Consider the following 21504-nt stretch of genomic DNA (forward strand, 5'->3'; position numbering starts at 1 on the left):
AAGGATAAGAAAAAATAAGATGCCTAGATGAGTGCCTGTAGCCATAAGCATCATATTACAGTGTCTGGAACCTGGGTAGCAGATGTCCTTTGGTAGGATGTCAACCTCTCCCCAAGTTTTCACTTGGCTCTCCACCTTGGCTTTGACTAGCGCACGTTCGTTTGGGTACATCTCTTGATGTGTTGACAATCGATTGGTCTGGGCGAACTCTCACACTCACCGTCTCTAGGGCAGGAGCAAGGTTAATAGATACAGCAGCAAACTAAAGATGTGTTTGTCATGAAACAAGGAATTTTTGTGACAAAACTAATTTTTCATATGAACTGTAAAATGTGCCCCCCATCCAGTCCCCTCCTTTTGGAAGAATGAGGATGGTCGTTGTTCTTTACTGATGGGTTGAAGGCACGAAGAATGAGGATGGTCGTTGTTCTTTACTGATGGGTTGAAGGCACACAGACATAGACAGTCACTTTTTTTAGCTTTTTTCCCACTCTTCAAGATTTCAAAAGTTTGTCTGGGTTAATTTGAAACTACCAATTAGGGCTAATTATGACTGATTGGTTTGTAAGAAAAATTTTTTTATAATAAACTTTTGTTTTATGTTATGGAATCAATTTCTTAGTGAAATGAAATGAATATAGAATTTAGAGGCCAAAGGCCAAGCGCTGGGACCTATGAGGCCATTCACCGCTGAAACAGAAATTGACAGTAAAAGGTTTGAAAGGTTCTTAGTCAATGCCTCAGGGTACTGGTTTGCCACTTCTGACAGGCTTTTATCTCTTGAACAAGTCTCCAAATAGAAAACCTAATTGCATTGATCGAAGATGTTAGTGGAAGTTGAGAGTGAAATTATAGACATTTTTGAATTTTTAGATTTTCCTGAACATGGACTTTTACTACCAGAAACAATGTTACTTTGTACTGCAGGTACCTTTAGGTCACCCTTAGGCAAAGTGCACAGCCTTCAACTCCTGTCAGGGTGCAACTCTACTGCATTATGAACAGCTTTATAGCCAAGTTAAAGGACCTTCCCGAAAGAAAATGAGTGGCTGTGGATGCATTAAGCAGGCAGAAGTAGTTTCCAAATATTTGGGCAGAAATTTCAACTGACCCACTCTTTAGCAGACCTGATTCATCCTGCTGCCACAGAAAGTTGTTCCACCTGCAAGGAGAGATTGGGTAGTCCATGACAATTATACTGGTTGCCATAGATCTTACCCTGGCAAGTGTGACAGTGGCCACGAGGTATCCCCGGATGGCATCCGCCCGCTCACATCAAAGGTCGCAGCCGTCACCAGGTTCCCCGTCCCCACCTCCGTCAAGGCCGTCCAGGAGTTCCTCAGGATGGTAAATTACTACAGGAGGTTCATCCCTGGGATCGCTCACACCATGGCCCCCCCAACGGAGATCCTGAAGGGCCAACCAAAATCCTTAGTGTGGGGACCCAGCCAGCAGAAGGCCTTCTCCCTGATGAAGGTCGCCCTCCCCGAGGCAACCGCCTTGGCCCTCCAGGACCCCAGCTCTCCCCTCCAACTGACGACGGACGCCAGTAGTGTCGCCTGCGGAGCCGTCCTAGAGCAGATCGTCGACAGTGCCCCCCAGCCCATCGCTTTCTTCAGCAAAAAGTTCAACCCCGCGGAGGCCCGCTACAGCACCTTCGACAGGGAACTCTGGGCAGTGTACCAGGTGGTCCGGCACTTCAAGTTCCTCCTGGAGGGTACGCCCATCACAATCTACATGGACCACCAGCCGCTGGTCCATGCCTTCACCAAGCAGGGGGATGCATGGTCTTCCAGCAGCAGCAGTGACACCTTGTGGCCATTGCAGAGTTCACCTGCTCAATCAAATATCTCCCCGGCAGGAAGAACCTGTAGCAGATGCCCTCTCCAGAATCGAGCTCAACGCGGTGCAGCTCGGGATCAACTACGAGGACCTCGCCCGGGAACAGGCTGCTGACCCAAAGACTCCAGCCTACTGCACCGCCATCACGTCCCTGAAGTGGAGGGACGTGGCCCTCGCCTCCGGGGGACCAAAACTCCTTTGTGACATCAGCACTAGCTGGCCTCGCCCCCCGGAACATTCACCCGCCGCCGCCAGGTATGCGACGTCATCCACGGGCTGTCCCACCCCTCCGGCAGGACAATGGCCAAGCTGCTGACAGAGTTCGTCTGGCACGGAATGCGGAAGGACGCGAGGACTTGGGTGAGACAGTGTCTTCAGTGCCAAACCAGCAAAATAGGTTATCACACAGAGTCCGGGGAAACAAGTTTCCACAGCCGAGGCAGCGGTTCAGCCACATACACATTGATGTCGTTGGCCCTCTTTCCCGTCAGGCAGGGCCAGATATCTCCTGACGGTGGTCGACCGCTCAACCAGGTTGCCCAAAGCGACGCCCATGCAGGAAGCCACCGCCAATGCGTGCACTGAAGCCCTCCTCTCCAGCTGGATCAGTTCGGCGTGACCACATAACCAGCTGGTTGTGGTCTGCCCTGGCATGCCTGCTGGGGACATCTCACCACACCACCACCGCTTACAACCCTGCAGCCAATGGCTTGGTGGAGAGGTTCCACAGGTCCCTGAAAGCGTCCCTCATGGCCCACTGCACCGCTGAGGATTGGAAATACCAGCTGCCGTGGGTCCTCCTCGGGCTGAGGACCGCCCCCAGAGAGGAGAACCCATCTGCAGCGGAGAATACGGGAGCCCTCGTAGTCCCGGGAGAACTGGTAACAGAGGACCGCCACAACCCCGTCAGTCCAGAGGCTTCGCGACATAGTTGGCAAGTTGGCCCCCTGTCAGCGGTCATACACCGACAGGTCAGTCGCGTTCACGCCTCCCAGCTTGTCCTCCACCACCCACATCTTCGTCAGGGATGACGCCGTCCGCCCACCTTTGACCAGGCCCTACAAGGGGCCCTTCCGTGTGCTGGAGGGGAACAAGAAGGCTTTCCGTCTCGCCCTTCACAGAAAAGATGACTGGGTGTCGATCAACCGCATCAAGTCCGCCCTCCTGGAGGAGGAAACAGATGTCACCACCACACCCTCTGCCTGAGCAGTCGTCTCCACAGCAGGGCTGCCGCAGGAGGAGGGGCACGAGGCCGCCCCTGGAAACATCTGCCCACACCCACAGCCAACCGCTCGCATGCACAGCGCAACCCCCAGCTCACCTCGCATAGCTGCGGCACTCTTCAACGCCCCAGCAGATACAAGGATTAATCAGACGTTACCCATGTCTTGTGGGGGGAAGTATTTGTAAAGGCCCCGCTGAGCGGGTCTTCTAAGATGGCCACCCGTTTTCTATGCTGCTCCTAGGATAACGGGTCACGCAGGATCAGCCATACCCAATCATTTAAACTGTTCTATGTAAATATTTACCTATTACTAGCTTGTATGGCATATTTTTCTTTTGCTCATGTATCAGAATGTCATCAACTTCATTATTGTCCATTTTTGCAACTCAAAGTGTATTTATTCATTGTATTTATTGTTAAATGTTATTGACCTCAGGTCACCCTGGTTCTCATTGTATTTCTCGGTGTGACGTCAGTCCGCCGCTATATAAACTGCCTGTGTCCTCAATAAATCAGCAGTAACTTTCTCCTGCTTGTTTCTTTAGCACCTCTTAAAAACTCATGTCTCAGGATAAATCTCCCACAGAAATTTTATGGATCAGGCTGGAATAAAAACAAGTGTCTTTCAAGCGTCAATGCCAGTCGGCTTCTGTTCTGATGCCGACAATCACGCTGCCAATTCTACAGAGGTTTTAGGTTTCTCATCCCCAAAATGTCTATCAAAATAATTTGCACTAAGCACTTTATCAGTGGTTGATGTTTCTGGACATCTCAACCTGACTTCATCACTGCTGTTCATACCAAAATAAATTCAGCAGCCCACTCCTTAGATGTAAATACAAATCGGACTCCTCTGTGGGGGTGAGGTCATACCATTCTTTTGTAGGCAATCAAGTTAGTTATGACCACATATTTTCCATTCTGAGGGCTTGCTTGAACTTCTTGACTTCTGAAGAGCATCACTTGCTATGTAATAAAGGCAACCAATTGATTTCCTCTGTAGTCATATAGCCAGTGGTGGTTATGTTTTCACACCACTTGATTTCCTGTAATCATATAAACAGCGGTGGTGTTTCCACAACAAAAGTTTCAGCTGTTACTGCTTTATGAGCTAAGGCAAAAGTTTCTTAATAACTCTAATAACTCATCTATTGTGCAGTAAATATTACCTTAACATATTTAAACTACTGAAATCCATCACCAACCTATTATCAAAATGATCTTTCCCTCACAGCATTTAATCACCAAACATCAGAATTTTCAAAAACCTAATCACTGCTTCAAGAAAAAAAAATTCCATAACAGTGATAACTCCAATTCACTAAGATATGAAAATAGGTCAACCACTGTCATTTGCATTCAGATGTAGAATGATACAAGAGATGATGATCAATGATGTCTTTATTATTAAGATATGGCATCAATTCATGAGGACTGATGTGAGTGAGTGTGTCATTCACAGGTTTGTAACTACCAGTACATGTACTGTGTACATTATATTAGTGACTACTTACCATAATATATTGACATTCATAAATTAAAGTACACAAAACATAAGTCTGAGCCTTTCAACTCCTTTTAAACCAGTTTCTTGGTTATATATGTTGGTAAATAAGCTGGAATAAAGATGAATTATTAACACACTGTTCAAGAAAAATGCCCATGCTCTGCTTTCAAAATTTACAATTTCATTCAAGGGCTTAAGTAAGCCAGACATTCACTAGTAAAAAGAAAAGGCATAATCAGCTCATTAATCCTAAATTTAATAAACATGACATCTTAGTAATAGTCTATATACCAGTAAATCATACAAATAGAACACAAAATGCCTTGACAAATACTTCCGAGAACATCAAACTTCTACTGTACCATCCACCATGAAATTTTTCTTCTCAGCTATGTTAGTGTTTCTCAAGGTAAGAGTTTTTGCCTATCAATTTGTCCTTTTTTTTACAGATATTGATCACTTCAATCATCACAATTGTAGAGGGGATAAGGAGAGAGGGATTATTACCATATAAATACATCCTACCCAACAACATGCCTTAGCCTATATAGCTACCTGTGTGTGTTGAGATCAGACGTGGGTTTTCTTACTGTATAGTTGATAAATAATCCAATAAAAGAGTAATGAAGAGAAGCTTTACATACATCTAACATAAAGATCACTTTGATGATCTTACAAATACATTAGACCAAATACATGATCACATAGAGCCACAAAGTGTCTAATCCTGAAGCCTACTGGATCGAGAGACTCAAAATTTCAAAGGTACAGAAGTGACTACATTACAGTAACAGGTAACAAAAGGAGGTTCTTGTAAAATTACTGATTACTGTTTATATAAGCTATATGCCATATGCAAACTACTTTTTTAAAGGTACTTTCGTACCAAAGACTCATTCTTCTGATGCCCTATTTTCAGACAGTTTATATGTTTTCTTCTAACAATGAAATATTTCTAGGCTTATTCAAGGATGAAAGTGCAATCATAGTAATCATATTTCTTTCAAACACCATATCTCTAATAGCTTCTAATTTTGAGAATTATAACTGTTAATATCTACTTACAATACAGTATATATAAATGTCAGTATTCAATATCTTGTACAGTACTAACATTAAGGAAAGGCTTAACAAAATTGATTTTAAATTTATGAAATTACCACTCACACCAAATGATTGCCGTATCCAAAAAAAAAAAAAGAGGAAAAAGAAAATGTACTCTAATGGGTACCAACTCTTCATCTTCTTATTTACAATGGCAGTTGTTGTGAGAAGACTGTACCCAATTCAGAGCTGTAATCCAGGGGGCGTGTTGCAACTGAATGTCACGTGATACTCTACCCAACTGTCACTACCTGTACGTGGCTTCTCATATGGCTCAAGTTACTCTCTGGCGCAACTGTACTGATATAAATTCCACACTTGGGATTTAAATTTGAGACTGCATAAAAGTACTGGTAAATAGCTGCAAGTGCATCACATGACACTGAGCAACATTTTGGCCACTCAAATGCACCCAACTAAAACAGAATTACTGCTGCACCCTTCTTATTTCTCTATCACAGTCCTAAATGCAGAAAGACACCTCTTACCAGATTATGGGAGTGATCAGTAAATAAAATTCAACCTTAAATTGTGCCATAATATTGTACTATATTACTGCTTTCCTGTGACTGTAGACTAAGCATTGTGTACAAATGTAATCATTATTTTTAACCGACTAGTTTGTAACTGAAATGGAAACTAATTTTAGCAGCTTTTACTCTCCCTATATTGAAATTAATAACATAAACATCCAAAATAAATACTATATAGATGCCTGAAAAACCTTGTCAAAATATCCAAAGATTTCAAACAATGCCAGTGCCTTTTATTTCCTCCTCCTATATTTTTAAGGATGTTCAGTATATTGAATATTAAAAGAAGAATGAATATATTTTGAGATATTCTCTTAAAGACAGCAAGATTATTATTTTCAAAAACTGTTCTGTGAAAATTACTGTGACTCAGTAAATCTTCAGTATAGGTAAAACTCGGGAATCTGGAATTAGTCCTCTCAAGAAGGGCATTCACAATGATTCATGACACTTTTGAAGGCTGACCTAACCATCTGTACTCATGGGCAAGGTATGAATGTTGATGTTCCAGATTATATACAAGCTGTTGGGGTATTTAACACCAGAGGACTATAAAATTAACAAAATATTGTGCTGCAATTTACAATAATAAATTATTATACCTAAAACTATAACAATGGTACTAAAACTATAACAATAGTACAGATCACCTACAAAAACACAGTTAGAATGTCCTAACTTTTGTAACAGCATGGTTTGCTGCAATACCTAAAAAAAATTTAATTCAGTTTTTAGTGTTACGATTCAGTGCTACTAATCAAGACTCAAAAGCGTGTTCTAAAAATCCAACATACTCTACAATCTTGGTACATATATTAAAACCACTGAGTTTCATTTCTACTTTTACAGGAACTGCACGAAGGATATAAAGATATAAAAATTAGGGCAAAGATTAGTGAAAGAAGTTGTACAAGTAAGTAGGAATATATCAAAGGGAGTGGATGGATGAAAAGTAAAAAGCAGAAAACAACACAGCTGAGGGCTGCAGAAAAGCAGCAAGAACATTTAGTACTGTGCTTTATGTCTGCATAAGTCCCACCATAAGAAGTGGCTCTGTTTTGGCTTATGAGATTTTTCTCATAATGTAGTCCACATTCTATCATAACACGTTATGGCTCAATAAAAGACCCATTTCATTCTAAATCATTTAAAAGGGCAGGCTATCTTTCATGTATGGCTATAATTTTAAACAGAAATGCAGGTTGAGATTTGTTTTCTGTTAAAAACTGTTGAAAATATTACCTATCATCTTGCAAAAAATAGTCCCAACTATTTAGTAGACTATCCAAAGTGAAGTAACAGCTAACAGAAACTACTCACGGTGACTTTGGAGAGAATGCTCTTTCATATTTTACCTTATCGTTTGTATGACAAAACAATCAATATGTGGGTTGTCAGTCTGATGGTAATATGATATGTGTCCTACATAAATTTTCTATACATTCCAAAGATGATAATTCTAAATTTTTACAGGTAGGACATTGCATAGTAAACAAACTCTTTCAACATCTCCATTGTACTGGATGTGATTGAGGATATGATCTGGTTTGAAAGACAATGTTGGAATTGTAGGAACCAACATAACTGAAGTCCAACAACATTATGACTGGCTAAACACGCAAAATGGTAACTGTAGATTTGACTGACTGGCAACCCAATAACATGCCTGGTGAATAACTTTCTCAGTAGTTAAAACTAACCAGTCTACCTCTGGTTGACAAGTCCTGCATAGGGAGTCCAACTAAATGTTAAATTTATTAAAGACAGACCTCTAAGGAATGAAATTAGTTACATCATCGGCCACCCAAAGGTAAGGAGAACCTTGTATTATCTATTCTGATTTGAAAAACTATTGCCTACATGTAAATGCTCAGATACTCAACACTATATTTGGGGAGTTCATTTCCAGTTAAAGGGTGACCAATGTTGCCTTATGGTTGTTCTTCAGTGAGACACTAACTTGTCAATAGCATCAATTAAGAACCAACTGATACTAACATGATCTCACTTCACAGTTACTTCAGCTTGGATTTCTACCCACAACCAGGTACCAACATCTAAGTGCAATACAGGTTGGGAAGAAAGTGGAACTAATATCATAAAATCAAAACATACACTGAACAGAACTAGATTCCATCAATCAACAAAGTGGACACAAGAACACCAATCAGAATACATTACAGTAAACATAAAATTTCGCTAAATTATTAGCAAAAGTGATATTTCGTCAGCATCAAGTTTAAGAGGATCACATAACATACATATTACAAGTTAGGACTTCTGAACTGTGTTTAACAAAAGTTTGTTATTTTTTCCTTTTAGACCTACAGGATAAAATAAATAAAGACCTATGAATTAAGTAACAACAAAAATGTATCATAACAAGTTAATCAAAACAAGCAGGATTATTTAGGCAGTCTCATTTTTAAATCTTCCCACAACATGAATATATAATCCTCAACACTAATGATACTGTATGTAAAAACACTTACTCCAAGTGCAGTATCTTGATCAAAACTAATAAGTGGCACAACTTGATGCATAATTACAGGAAAACACACTGATACATCTCTCAAAAGTTCATAAAAAATATTTGTATATCTTGCAAACTGCAATATATAATGCATTCCTGACAATGAGTATGGACTGGCAAAAAATTGCAGAGGCTATTTAAAGTCTTAATCAAGTGGAAATAACACAAACAATATATATGCTGTACATATTAAACTTACCAATTTAATGTAGTCTAAATTTATTACAATTTAGTATCACATAATTAAGGAGTTACCCTAAACCCTTTCAAAATAAGTCTTTGACAAGAGTGTAATGAAAAAACTTGAGACCTTATGAACATAAATATATGTTTTTTAGTATTAGTAATTACTGCCTCAAAAGGTAAATGTGTAGGATAATTAAGAAAATCAAACAGCATTGTAAGGTACATGGTACTTTCATTACTACTGGAATGCTAAAGATATTCGAGTCTTAAAGAAAATATTAAAATGGAACACCTCAACTACATACTATGGTAAAATCTCTTGTATGTGCAAAGTCTATTCCTCAAATGCACAACTGCTTGATGTTGTGCGAAAGTTTTATTGTCTGTCCACATAAAAAATCTGTGATTATTTCATAACTAATGCTTCAAAATAAGTTAAAAATATATTGCACTGTAGTAAAATATGACTTTCAGAAAGATAAGAAAAGAGCATTTATTATCTGAGTTACAGAAGGAGGAAGAGTTAGTGTTATATTAAAAACGGTAAAAAAAAAATTACAGTAAGCAAGGAATACATTTGCCTGTTACTGCACCAATCATATATACAACAAAAAAATATACTTCCAGTGCTAATAATTGTACAAAATACATATGCTACACAGTGAACCCTAACAAAGAAAAGTAAAAACACCACATAAAAAGCAATATAAGCAAGGTTAATAGTAAACAGGTTCCCTAAATATCATTATTGTAGACTGAGTACACTAAAACTTCTAAACGTTACTATACTCATAAAAGTTTTGTTAAAGATGGGCTTTACCCATTTCCTAATTTTGGCACATAAACTACTTGATGTTCACAAATTTTTCAGTGTAATTTAGTGAGCTCTTTAAGCACAAATATGAAGGTTAACAGGAAATCAGTGAACATGTACTGGTTTCCTATGTGCATTGTGTTAAGCTAGATAAACTTCACAAGAGACAAAAGCATTCAGCATGATAACTAGAGACGATGGGAAGCAAGGATATGAAAAAGAAGGATTCTCTTATTTGACCACATGCAAAAATGTGTGTGTGTACCATTAGTATGTAAAGGAAGACACTACTGCTAAATATTGTGGAGCGCTCTTAGTCTATGGTACATTTTACATATTTTTATTTTCACATTGGTCCCTGATTTGATAATAGGATTATATAACAAGCAGACAATACAATGACAATAAAGGGCCCAGACAATACTTGTAAGTTGTTAAATGAGTGAATGGAGAGCTGTCAGCAATCTTGAGTTTAAACATATATTCTCTCATGGTCAAATACTGTAATGGGATTATTCCACAGTGCTTCTCTGAACTGGCGTTAATAAAGGAAATGAATATATTTTGAAAGCCTGTTATGTTCAAATTACTGCAATACTTTGAATTCCCTGTAATTAATTGAGGACTTGACAGTAATCCATTAATCAAAAGTGTACGTGTAATTATCTTCGTGTGATGAACTCATGAAGTTCAAGTATTTTTACAAATGAAGACTGCAGGTGGGGTGTGAGAAATCTTCTCCAGTAGAAATCAAAGGTGCCTGCAACTCTAACCATATAATGCATATATTATTATTGTTATCATTATCATTCTGAATTTTAATGAGACCGAGTTGAAATACTTGACTCTGACAGGGGTGGCCCATAAGAGTTTGTATTCAGCAACAAAATTTAAATAAAAAATTGATACTTACCACTTGGTAAACCATAGTAAGAGCATTATTAATAATATATAAAATAACTCATTAGTGGGAGATGACAATAAACAATAATTCTTCACCTCCAGTCTGCTATATCTACTAACAAAACTTCATTTGTTACTTTGAATTAAAGCTTGGTTATATTAGTGTTTAATCTAGGTGCAAACAGGTGATCAAATAATCAATCTGTTATATTCTTAAATCATCATGAAAAAAGTTGTATTTTTAGCAGCCATGGAAAATTACATTTTGTTTCAAGATGAGTATTTTTGCTAGAGGTTCTCTGCAGTACAATAAAATAATTACCAAAGGAGTATCAAAGTTTTAGTCACAGAAAAAGCACTATAACTTATCAGCATTTTGGAATTTCATATTCTCATCTTTCTAAAGGCATTAATAACCCAGCTTCACTGCTGACTCGGTTGATACTTGTAGTAATAATATCAAAAGTAAAAGTTGTAATTGTTTTTCCTAAAGTTCAAAATGTTACAAATCACTTAACTTTTCAATGAATATAAAATCAATCAAATGTCATCCTTATGCAAAGTTACAGCCCCTTTTAGAACAAGAATTTCTGGAAACCCCTGCTTCTGGCATGCATAGGATAAGTTGGTTAAGAAAAGCTAAAGAAATATTATCAGTTAGATCAGAAACAACTTTTACTTTCATGACAAGTTTCACTGTGGCAGCTTGACATAAATAAAAATCACTCAAGATAAAAAATCTGATTAAAAACAAAATGTTAAAACAGAAGTTGCTATACGGATCAAGCGGACTCAAGTTAAATATGAATGTGTAAAAAAGAAAATAGTGATTGTCTTAATTACCATATTACATGAGCATCCATGAGCTCTGAATACGGCCGCTCTTAAAATGTTACGGTTTTCTGATGAAGAAGCCCATTGCAAAAACAGCTCTTACAACCATCCATCTCCTAAATGTATTAAAATTCAATTTTGGGTAAGATACCAAGTTCCTTTAGTAATTATATGACAAAAAAATGATGTAACTGATATAAAATGTCAAAACTATAATACAAGATGTAAAATACTATAAATCAGAAGAAATGCAGGATACGAATTAAAATATTAAATGCGATACAGTACCAGCAAATCTCTCAGAATGCAGCGGTGTATAACAGCACACAACTAACATCACAGCCAAACTAAAGCAAGTGCAACAATGTAACCGGAGAGAAAATAATACTGTAATCATAATACCTGAAAAAAAAAGTGAAGAGTCACTTGAAGTCTCTTGAATCTTGTGTAAGCAGTATAAGGAGTCAAATTTGATGTATTCAGTGCCCAAACCAGCTAAAAGAACAATGGGGTTATAGACTAACTCCTTATATCTACTACCTTAAAGATTAACCAAGTTTCAATAAAGATTACATTGACCTTTACTGCAAATAAAAAAAAAACATTTCAAATCACCCTATTGATATTTCCATTCACAGTAACTTTCTTCAATAACTTAATTCTATGTCTGATAAGAAACATTCTAGTGAAAGCCATCTAAAGTAGCAATAACAATCTCAAATATCTTTTCTACACCACAATGGAAATCAGATGATTACTAAACAGTGGTTTTCATAAACAACATGTAAAATGTTCATGAGTATGACATACAGCTCAATCTTGCATTACAAAGTTTCTATTTGTCACTATGGTAAATTGGCTACACATCAATCTTTCAACGAAATGGTTAACCTTCAAGAGAGTAAGGAAGAAGTGCACTTGGCCTTAGTTATAAAATGCAAAAATCAATTTTAATATGAAACACTCCCACTCTAGTGTTGTATCACAAACAGGGGCAGTCAAGAAAAGGTAGGCACTCCCAAAATAGGGTCTGATCATACATTAAGTATTATCCATACATGTCTCTCTTTCTCTCTCTCACTCTTCTCCACATAATGAAACTCTGGGAGCACTATAAACTTCAAAATATTATAAATGACACTTCTCTCATATTGGTCTTGGTGAATGCAGTCCATGGGTAATATGGTCAATGGAAGGATCATGATTTGTACCGGGAGGTCCCCAGTCATGAAGCCCAGCAGAGTGAGAGGGGCGGTGGGTTAGACGGTGAGCTATGCTGAATCCTCCACTGCTTTCCAACTGAGTAAGTACAATGATCACTTGTCTGAAAACAAATATCAGATATCATGAAACTATAAAATTGTAAGCTTCCACTACAGTATTTCAGCCTACTAATGGTAGACAAATATAACAAAATTTTGCACAAAGTCCTTATTACCTTGCTAAAATATTTTTCTCGAAGTAATCTCATTAAAACCTAACCTTATAATAAAAAGATGTTTGTTACCAAGACAATATGACAACTTGCTGAGACAGACTACTTATAGTAGAAAAACAAAGTACCAAATACTCAAAAGCTGCAAAATAAAGAAATACAAGTGGCATATACAGCAAAAAATATGCCCATAAATAGCATGCTATAATCTGATACAGAGAAGAAATGGTTTCCAAACATCCCAGACTTTACTTTATTGTGGACAACCCTATAGTTCTTCCCACTTGGAAGAGTCTCCTGAAGCAGCCAAATGCTTGATGTTTTCACAGTCTACAAGAATCACTTCATTTTTCCCTGTGTGGATTCAGGCAATGATTGAACATTTCAAACCCTTTTTGTTACCTTGCTCAGTCAATCTTCACATCTACAATTAAACATCTGAGTTGGGACTTGTCTTTGGTTTTAGGCTACCTTGCCTGGCTTCCTTACGAACTTCTGGCAGATGGCTCCTGAATTGAATTAGAACACATTTTCTTTACTGGCCCTTGCCTCCTCAAAGCATACCAGTGAGCTTCATGCCTCAGCAGGGATGAGGCAAAGTTTCTCATTTTAGCTACTGGTCTCCCATGGGACTATCACCTGCCCAAAATTTTGTGATCAAGACGCCAGGGATACATATCTCAGCAACCATAATTAAGAAAGAACTAGTTTATTTTCTTCTCTCTTGTGGAGGGAAAGGCAGTTTAATTAACTACTATAGCTTGTCAGGGTCTCTTTATACTGCTTTTGGGTAAGGCCAGCCATTCCAGTATCATATTTCAGATGCACTGTTACCTTGCTAGGATTAAGGTGTAAAGATTATCCTTTACCAACAACATTCTGCTGTATTTCATGATAACTTATCATAAAACAACTGCAATGTTAATACCTGTACTGCATATCACATAGGACTTACAGCTTAAGGAAACATTTTCTAACCTGTGCAAAGGAGGTACAGAATCTACAGTCTTTAACTGGGCCCGTGTAGAAACAACGTTGTAGCTTTCACGGCAATCACACATCACTTGGATACACTTATCTGGATGACGATTTTCGACCATGACAACGAGTCCGGCCCATCCCTGAAGAATAAAAGCCAATTAACTACTAAAACAAAGGAACCTTCAAACTGCTAATTTTGATAATCTATAATCTGTATCATCTGTAATAAACATGAGAGAGAGAGAGAGAGAGAGAGAGAGAGAGAGAGAGAGAGAGAGAGAGAGAGAGAGAGAGAGAGAGAGAAAAGAACCAGAGAGAGTGTGTGTGTGTGTGTGTGTGTGTGTTCAGTGTTCAGGGAAATAAGAAATTATAAAGGATTTTATAAAAGCTTCTTACCTTTCTTATTTTCATATGTGAAATTACACATTTTTTCAACAAAAAACTCTTTTTAAGCAGATGCTACACTGATGTCATCATATTTTCTCTCAACTCAGACCAGCAAATCTTATGATGATTACTGTCCATCCATTGGTTTGTTTGTCTTATTAATAATTTTACCATTATTCTAAACCTTTTACTGATGAAAAACACCTTTAGATTAGGGTCAACCTATAATTCATTTTAAAAACACGAGTAATAATATAAACATTAGATAAAACAAGGAAAATAATCATTAGGCACATTTACAGTCGTGAATGGATATGTAAAACTTCACCAAAACTATATTCAAAGTTAGTGTTCCATATTTAATACCACAATTAGGTATCATAAATTAAGATACGCACGATACAAAAATTAGAGTACTTGACAATATAATTCAGAAAAAACAGCAGACTGGAGAAGTGGTCAGAGGGGACTGCATAACAGCTATGGGTAGGGAAAACTGAATACTGTATCATATAACTGACTTATCTTTTATCAGCTTATCATACAGTGACAGTCACTTGTATTATAAATTACTCTCATGTTTCCTTACTGCTTATCTGCCATATTTTTTGCGGTTAAATTAATGTTCGATTCATATGAATTATTTTGTTTTCCTTGAGTTAGTTGTAGAAATTAAAAAACTGCAATATGGATCTGCAGGCTTTGATGTCAAATCAGTTTGTGGCACAACATAAAACCAACTGTCCTCTATAACTTTCAGTTTCCAACTATTTCTCCACAACAAAAGTTTAAAATAGTGCTGAACTGGATATGTACACAGCAAACTTCTACTTTAAAATAATGAAAACAAGTGCAAACTATTGAAGGAAAGAAGTGATGCACACTCATGAATTTCGAAGACTAATTATATACATACCAACTGAAACCTACACTGAAATAGTGCATTACATAACTGTTCAAGACAAAACCAAAGAATAAGTCTAAAGACAGGAAGTCTTTCTTACCTTTGTGAGGTAGTATACAGTCATGCCTTGTCGGCCCTCATGCCTTTGTCCCTTAGCTAAGCAGAGATTGATGAGTGCATCGGCCAGAAGGGATGAGGGAGCTGTGATCTGTTCCACCGCTACCCTTTTACTACTGTGTATAGCCAGGACGTACCCCGGATACCCATCAGAAATGTCCAAACCTACCAAGCAGAAGCATAAGATGTGGCTAAGAAAGCAGCTCTATTTCTACGGTTTACTATCAAGAAAGAAAAGGAAAATCATTTTTTGATTATGTGTAGAAGCACAGCAGCACAGTAACATTAAGTACAGACATCACCCTACTTTTGAACATTCACCTTACAAACATTTAGATACAAACAAACAGGATCGCAAATTAAAATTGTGTTCACAGAGCTCCCCTTTGCCACCCTTAAGTTCAGATTTTGTTTTGAGCGCCTATTCTGTACATACAGTAATGTATGAAGTGTATTGTGTTTTAGGATGAAAAACTTACAGTACGGTATCGATTTTATATCACACTGTACTTAAGTAGGTATATATGCATGAAAATAGTGACCAACTAAAAACAATTCAACATACAAACGGCCGTCCGGAATGTAGCTCATTTGTAAGTAGGGTGTTGTCTGTATAGCACTGCAAATTTAAATCAATGAGATTATGCTAAATTTTTAAAAATTCTGATTCACTTTAATTACATTTCAGTACTGGTATAACCTTTCTCGAATACTACCTCAACAATGATATAATAGCCTGCAGAAAACCAAAAATTATTAACATCTCTAAAATAATTAAAAGTGCATTAACACCTTTGGTGATATCAACAAATACGGTCATATGACTTCAGTTAATATCAAAACAGTAATGAAGTCTACATTATTGCTAAACTCAGGTAAACACATGGAAGTCAATACAAAATATTTCCTAACTAGGTAATTCCTTATCTACTTTATTGTCTTGTCAGAAGGACCTCTAATTTGATAAATAGTTAAGTAAGAGTGTATTGTCTTGAAATAGATTTCTATACTGATACAGGATTGTGATTTATTCAGGTATTGTACCTACATTTTCACAATATAAAGCTAGGTTTATCTCCACAGCAGCTAATCATTAAAATTATACACACATACACAAAGTTGCAAAACCTTTTACACATTTCAAGCAAGAAATTAAGCATGGTCAAGCAACCTGATACTCAAATGGTACAATTAGTGTGCTGATTGATGTTATGGAATACTTTTGATTTTTTAATCTTTCACTTTAAGTCTTAACATGATAAAACACAATATCTCTAGTTAAGATATCAGGAGTTATATACTAAGACCTGGTTCAATAAAAAAAATATTTGACAAAACTATAAAGTTCAAATAGTTATGAAAACTTTGTAAAGCCAAAGAAGACTTTGAGTATAATAAAATCAGAATCTTGAACTAGCAGAGGTGAGACAGAAAACTTCCAGGATAGCAAACTGTATAAGGGGATAAGGTTAGATGGGAATGATGCAACAATGTCAGTATATAAGATGCAAATGAAGACATTAAGATGAAATGAGTAAACAATGAAGCCCCGCACACAGAATTTTGAAAATACATGAAGGAAATAAATATAAATTTGAGGGTATTGACATAAGAAGGGCCAATACAAATTTAGCCATCTGAAGCAGTCAGGAGAGCCCTTGGGATAAATGAAAAATGGAAAAGCTCCGGGTCATTCAAAACACCAAGCAATTTGCTCAAAGCAACCACAGAACCAGTCATGAATGAGCTGGTTAGAATGCAATGTGTTTATAACGTAAAAACTCTTACTAACCCAAAAAATTATGATCTATATTATTCCTTACTACTGCTCTCCAGCCCCACCGACCTGATAAACCCTGAAAGACAAAGGACCCAATGTGCATGCCCAGACAAAGCCCCGTTTTCCCACTAGGCATCTTTCTTCTGTGGTAACCTCTACCATGAATAGTATGAAGATGGGAGGAGGACAGACATAACTCACCAAAAGAGAAAATGAAACAAGACAATATGAGCAATAACAATGACCCACCAACTAGCAATAATAATGAAACATCAACCTAATGTTAAAAATGTCAAAAGGCCAAACCACAGCAAAGAGGGCTGAAAACAGAAAACTGATGACAAAAGGAAACCCATTTAAGAGAATGGCAAGACAAAGTCAGTATGTAAAAATAAAAGCTACATTCACAGAATTAAATATTAATATTACCACTGAATACAGTGCATGACTCTGGTAAAAATATATCTCAAATGGAATAAAGAACAAGTATTAACAAGACAAATAAATGAAGAAACTTAAACAAGACAAAAGAAAATCACAAAACACATGAAAATGAACAAGACATAATGCAAAATGATTCTGAATCCTGGTGAAACAGCAGTGTGGCCTGGGCATGTTTCCAGGATTTAGCAAATTGGCGACACTGGAGAGCTTTTGCAATTCATGATTAATGCATTTGTAATAAACAAATACATTATGGAATATCTTGTGCATTATAAGTCTTGACCACCTAACGAACATGGGGCATTATTTGTTTTTAAAAGCTCATATGATAGAATCTACAAAAAATTTATATCTCATCAGACATCCTATCTTCGTTCCTTTTCTGTAACACTGGATCTACTTCCAGCCTTGTTCTTTTCTTACATTTTGTAGCCGATATTCCAATATAGTTTCTTCCTTTATCACAAAAGAAAATAAGACGAGGAAATTTAATAATCTGTAACATGGAAGTTATAGATCCTGGTGTGACTCATTCTTAACACGTAAAATTATAGCAAACACGATAACCAACTCAGACAAAATTAATTAATGGTTTTATCTCAACAAAGCATTTTGCCCTTTCCTCTTCCCTCTACAGTGAAGACAGAAAACACTATTACTCAGCTGAAGTGTAAAAATCAAATAGCATTTTTTGATGGACTTTCAAAGGGTTTATACTGATAGATATATATTTATGTATTCAAATTACTGTTTGGCATGCTGTAGATGCACTCAGTATCTTGTAACTCAATACAGACAGACAGATCAGATTAGTCAAACTCTATGCAGATCATACCTCTAAACAACACCATGCAGTTTGATTTACATAACTCACCTGTATGCCAGTGGTTAAATGCTAGGCATACTGCCATGTATGCTCCAGGTTCAAGCATTGCATGGCACCCAACAAAACCCCGCACTTGTCGCTTTGAATGTTTTACTAGTGCCCCTACAGTAGGAGCAGCAGTAGCATTTGTACGAAACAGAACTACACACAAGTCCAAAGGAGATCTCTGGGAGTTTTCAGAATTTCTGAAAAAGACATCAGGTATTTATAAGATTAGTTATACACCAATATGAAAAAGTAAAGAGAGTTTTACAGACTGTTCAATAATAAATTAAAAATACTGATTTTTTTTTTTTATAAAAACAAAACTAGTTTTTCCATGTGAACCCATCATTCATATATTCCCATACTTGCTGTTTTTGAAATGTCCCCAGACACTATAACCTTTGCCTTGCATGCAAAAGATCAATGGATGCACAATGCATTGCATGCACCATCTGGAACCTCAGGTACCCATCAATCACCTACTTTAATTTTTCTGTAGTCAAGAAATGTGGCTACAAGATCAGTAGGGATGGGAGGAGAGAAATCACTATATGAGAGAAGGGTTAGAGAGAAAAATATTCTGTTCTATACGAAATGCAACTTATTTCATCAAAACCTAATCACTCATTTGTGCCCAAATTGCAAGTAAGGCAGAAAGATCAAGCTGCTGAATGTCAAAGAGTAATGACTTAGTCTTATTAGTAAGCACAAAGGCCTCGAAGAGTACAGCAAGGTGCTTGTATTAGTAGAGGTGTTAAGTGATTCAGGAAGTGAAAGAACTTAGTATGTATTCATATGAAACTTGGAAGCTAAAAACTCATGAAGTTCACATGTCTAAAATGACAACAATGAATGGATGAGAAGAGACCGAGTTAAGGGGAGGATGAAGTTGATCCCCATAACACTCTACCAATAGCAAACCTTGAGTCTTTGACTACTGGTCTAAACAAATATGCAAAACCAATTGTGAGCCAAATACTTCAGGTAAAACTTTGCAAAGGTTGTCTGACAATGCCAGGCAGACTATCTTCACCTAAAATAAAGCTAATAATAATAAAGCACAGAGGGCTCTCATCTCATAAACTAGAACTCTTGGCCGCACTGCTTTGTCATGTGCCACATTACAACAAGATCCGTGGATGACCTGCCCATTTCTTGCCTTGACCTGTAGAGTTTTCAGTTCTCCTTGAGTAATGAAACAAGGAAAAGGGTGACAATATGTTATGTGAAACAGTCCAGGATGATTGGAGTTTAGGTCTCTGCTACAAAGTCAAATGCAAATGACTAACCCATTGAAGTACAACCTTTAGCGAGTGTGACTCCCGGAAAGAACAAGAATCTTGCCTATACATCTCAAAGATGCAAACAACAGAAAAATAGTCTTCAGGGGGAGATACAGAATGCAGGCAATCTTGCAATGGCTTGCAAGAAGAGTTGGAAAGACGTCTTCAAGGCCATGGAAAGATTCCATGAAGACGTTTAGACAATCATCAAAGTGCTGGATAAATATTTTTAGCTTGACTGGAAAACTAGCTAGCTCGTAAAGGTTGAAGACTTGTGAAAGGGTTGCCTTATAACCCCTGATGATCAAAACAGACAACTTCTTACTTCACCAAAAGATAAGAAAGTTTGCAATCAACAGAACAACGGAGTTCACTGGATTAAGGGTCCCTTAACTGCAACAATTACAGAACTTGACTGGCTCTACTTAGCACGGTAGAGGGTAATGACTGAAGCAGTACAGGGTTTTATGATTCCTTTGGCTGCTTTATCAGACAATCATCTATTAAGACACTACTGGGTAATCTTCTACTGTGAAAATGCAACATCAAAACAAATTACTATTTTCTTATGGTGTTTCAAAACCTCTCACTGACAAAAAACTTAAAGGATCAATATGAAGCTAGACTGAAGCAATGTTAGTGTACAGCATATCAAAAATAAAATTCAAAGATGTTGAGAAATACTCTGGGTGCATCCACACTGCATAAAAACATATCAAACACATGTCAGCAACTTACTGGACACATATTGCAACCATGATGAATACAAGTAAAAACTTATTGGTAGTGCTAACCATTGCTTCATACAATTATCCAGCATTTGCTGAAGATTCATTCTTCACTTACAGCTGCTGACTTGTTTTTAAACCTGTTTATGATAAGTAAGCAGTAAGTTGCCAATGCATTTATGATGTTTTATTGTAGTGTGGACACACCCAAACAAGAACAAAAGGCAGAAAGAAAAACATTAAATTAGCAACCCTCTACGCACATGCAAAATCAAAAATGCAGAAATGTTACCAAACAGAATTACAGTTAAACAAATCAGACTACTTAGGGAGAGTTTTCTTATTTAGGATTAGTAAACATCCCTAACTTAATCATCCAATTATCAAGACCTTCCAAATCTGTGATGGTCACCTGTGTGCTCCTCTAAAGTAACCATTGTTGTACTTTTTGTCCAGACATCCAATCAATATACAATAATCTATCTTACCTGTAACATTTAAATTAACACTGACACTGTAGTACCAGTTAGCCAAGGTATTCTTTTATCCCTTTTTAAGACATCCATCCCATCTTAAAATGAACATCTGGTGTTTAATAAGTTGACAGCTGAGTCAAGATGCATAATAAAAGTTCAGAACTGAAACCAAGCCCAAAGTTGATAGCATTCAAAATACTGTATACTTCAAAAGAGGATAATATACATTCTGACAAATTTTTCCACAAGCCCTTGACAACCCTTACACTTATTACATATTTCTGCACAATCTTTCAATCTTAAATCAGGACCATGAATTTGCCATGATGTCTAAACACTGCAAGAACCATGGCATCTATGGTATATAAAGTTACGAGCTAAAGAACAAAACAATAATTAAGCCAGTGTGTGTGTGTGTGTGTTTAAAAGTAAACGCATGAAAGAACTTGGCAAAATACAAAAGTACGCAACTAATTTTACAGCTAGGCACGGTAACCCGTACCAATGAATGATAAACTACAATGCACTAAAATTATCAATTCTAAAGGAACCTTGGTCAAAATTACCTGTAATATTATGGCTAGCAACTAGGTACGATCATATAGTAATAAACGTTC

At 37.2% G+C, this 21504-nt stretch overlaps 2 protein-coding genes across 5 annotated transcripts in view; one reads left to right on the top strand and one right to left on the bottom strand.

The window, feature by feature from the left end:
* The first annotated feature begins 2591 nt into the window (after positions 1-2591).
* On the top strand, positions 2592-3048 carry LOC136826319 (uncharacterized). Its single transcript, XM_067083569.1, has 2 exons — positions 2592-2776; positions 2814-3048. The coding sequence occupies exons 1-2, from the start codon at positions 2592-2594 to the stop codon at positions 3046-3048; spliced, it is 420 nt and encodes a 139-aa protein (XP_066939670.1).
* A 5566-nt stretch (positions 3049-8614) lies between these two features.
* The window catches only part of sol (small optic lobes), a 32139-nt gene continuing 19249 nt past the window's right edge, over positions 8615-21504 (bottom strand). For all 4 annotated transcript variants that reach the window (XM_067083129.1, XM_067083126.1, XM_067083127.1 and 1 more), the window contains exons 11-14: positions 18404-18600; positions 15289-15470; positions 13895-14037; positions 8615-12805 (exon numbers count right to left, since the gene is read on the bottom strand). In XM_067083129.1, coding sequence (XP_066939230.1) covers positions 12628-12805; positions 13895-14037; positions 15289-15470; positions 18404-18600 — 700 coding nt within the window. In that variant the 3' untranslated portion in view covers positions 8615-12627. The remainder of the gene's footprint in view (positions 12806-13894; positions 14038-15288; positions 15471-18403; positions 18601-21504) is intronic.

Source organism: Macrobrachium rosenbergii, chromosome 40, assembly GCF_040412425.1.
Source record: "Macrobrachium rosenbergii isolate ZJJX-2024 chromosome 40, ASM4041242v1, whole genome shotgun sequence".
Taxonomy (NCBI): Eukaryota; Metazoa; Arthropoda; class Malacostraca; order Decapoda; family Palaemonidae; genus Macrobrachium; species Macrobrachium rosenbergii.

What these genes read in the sequence shown, in the direction of transcription:
- LOC136826319 (XM_067083569.1), top strand. Translation starts at nt 2,592, where the DNA reads ATGGCCCACTGCACCGCTGAGGATTGGAAATACCAGCTGCCGTGGGTC. An exon ending in GAGGCTTCGCGACATAGTTG is followed by an intron (nt 2,777 to 2,813) that starts GCAAGTTGGCCC and finishes ATACACCGACAG; the next exon opens with GTCAGTCGCGTTCACGCCTC.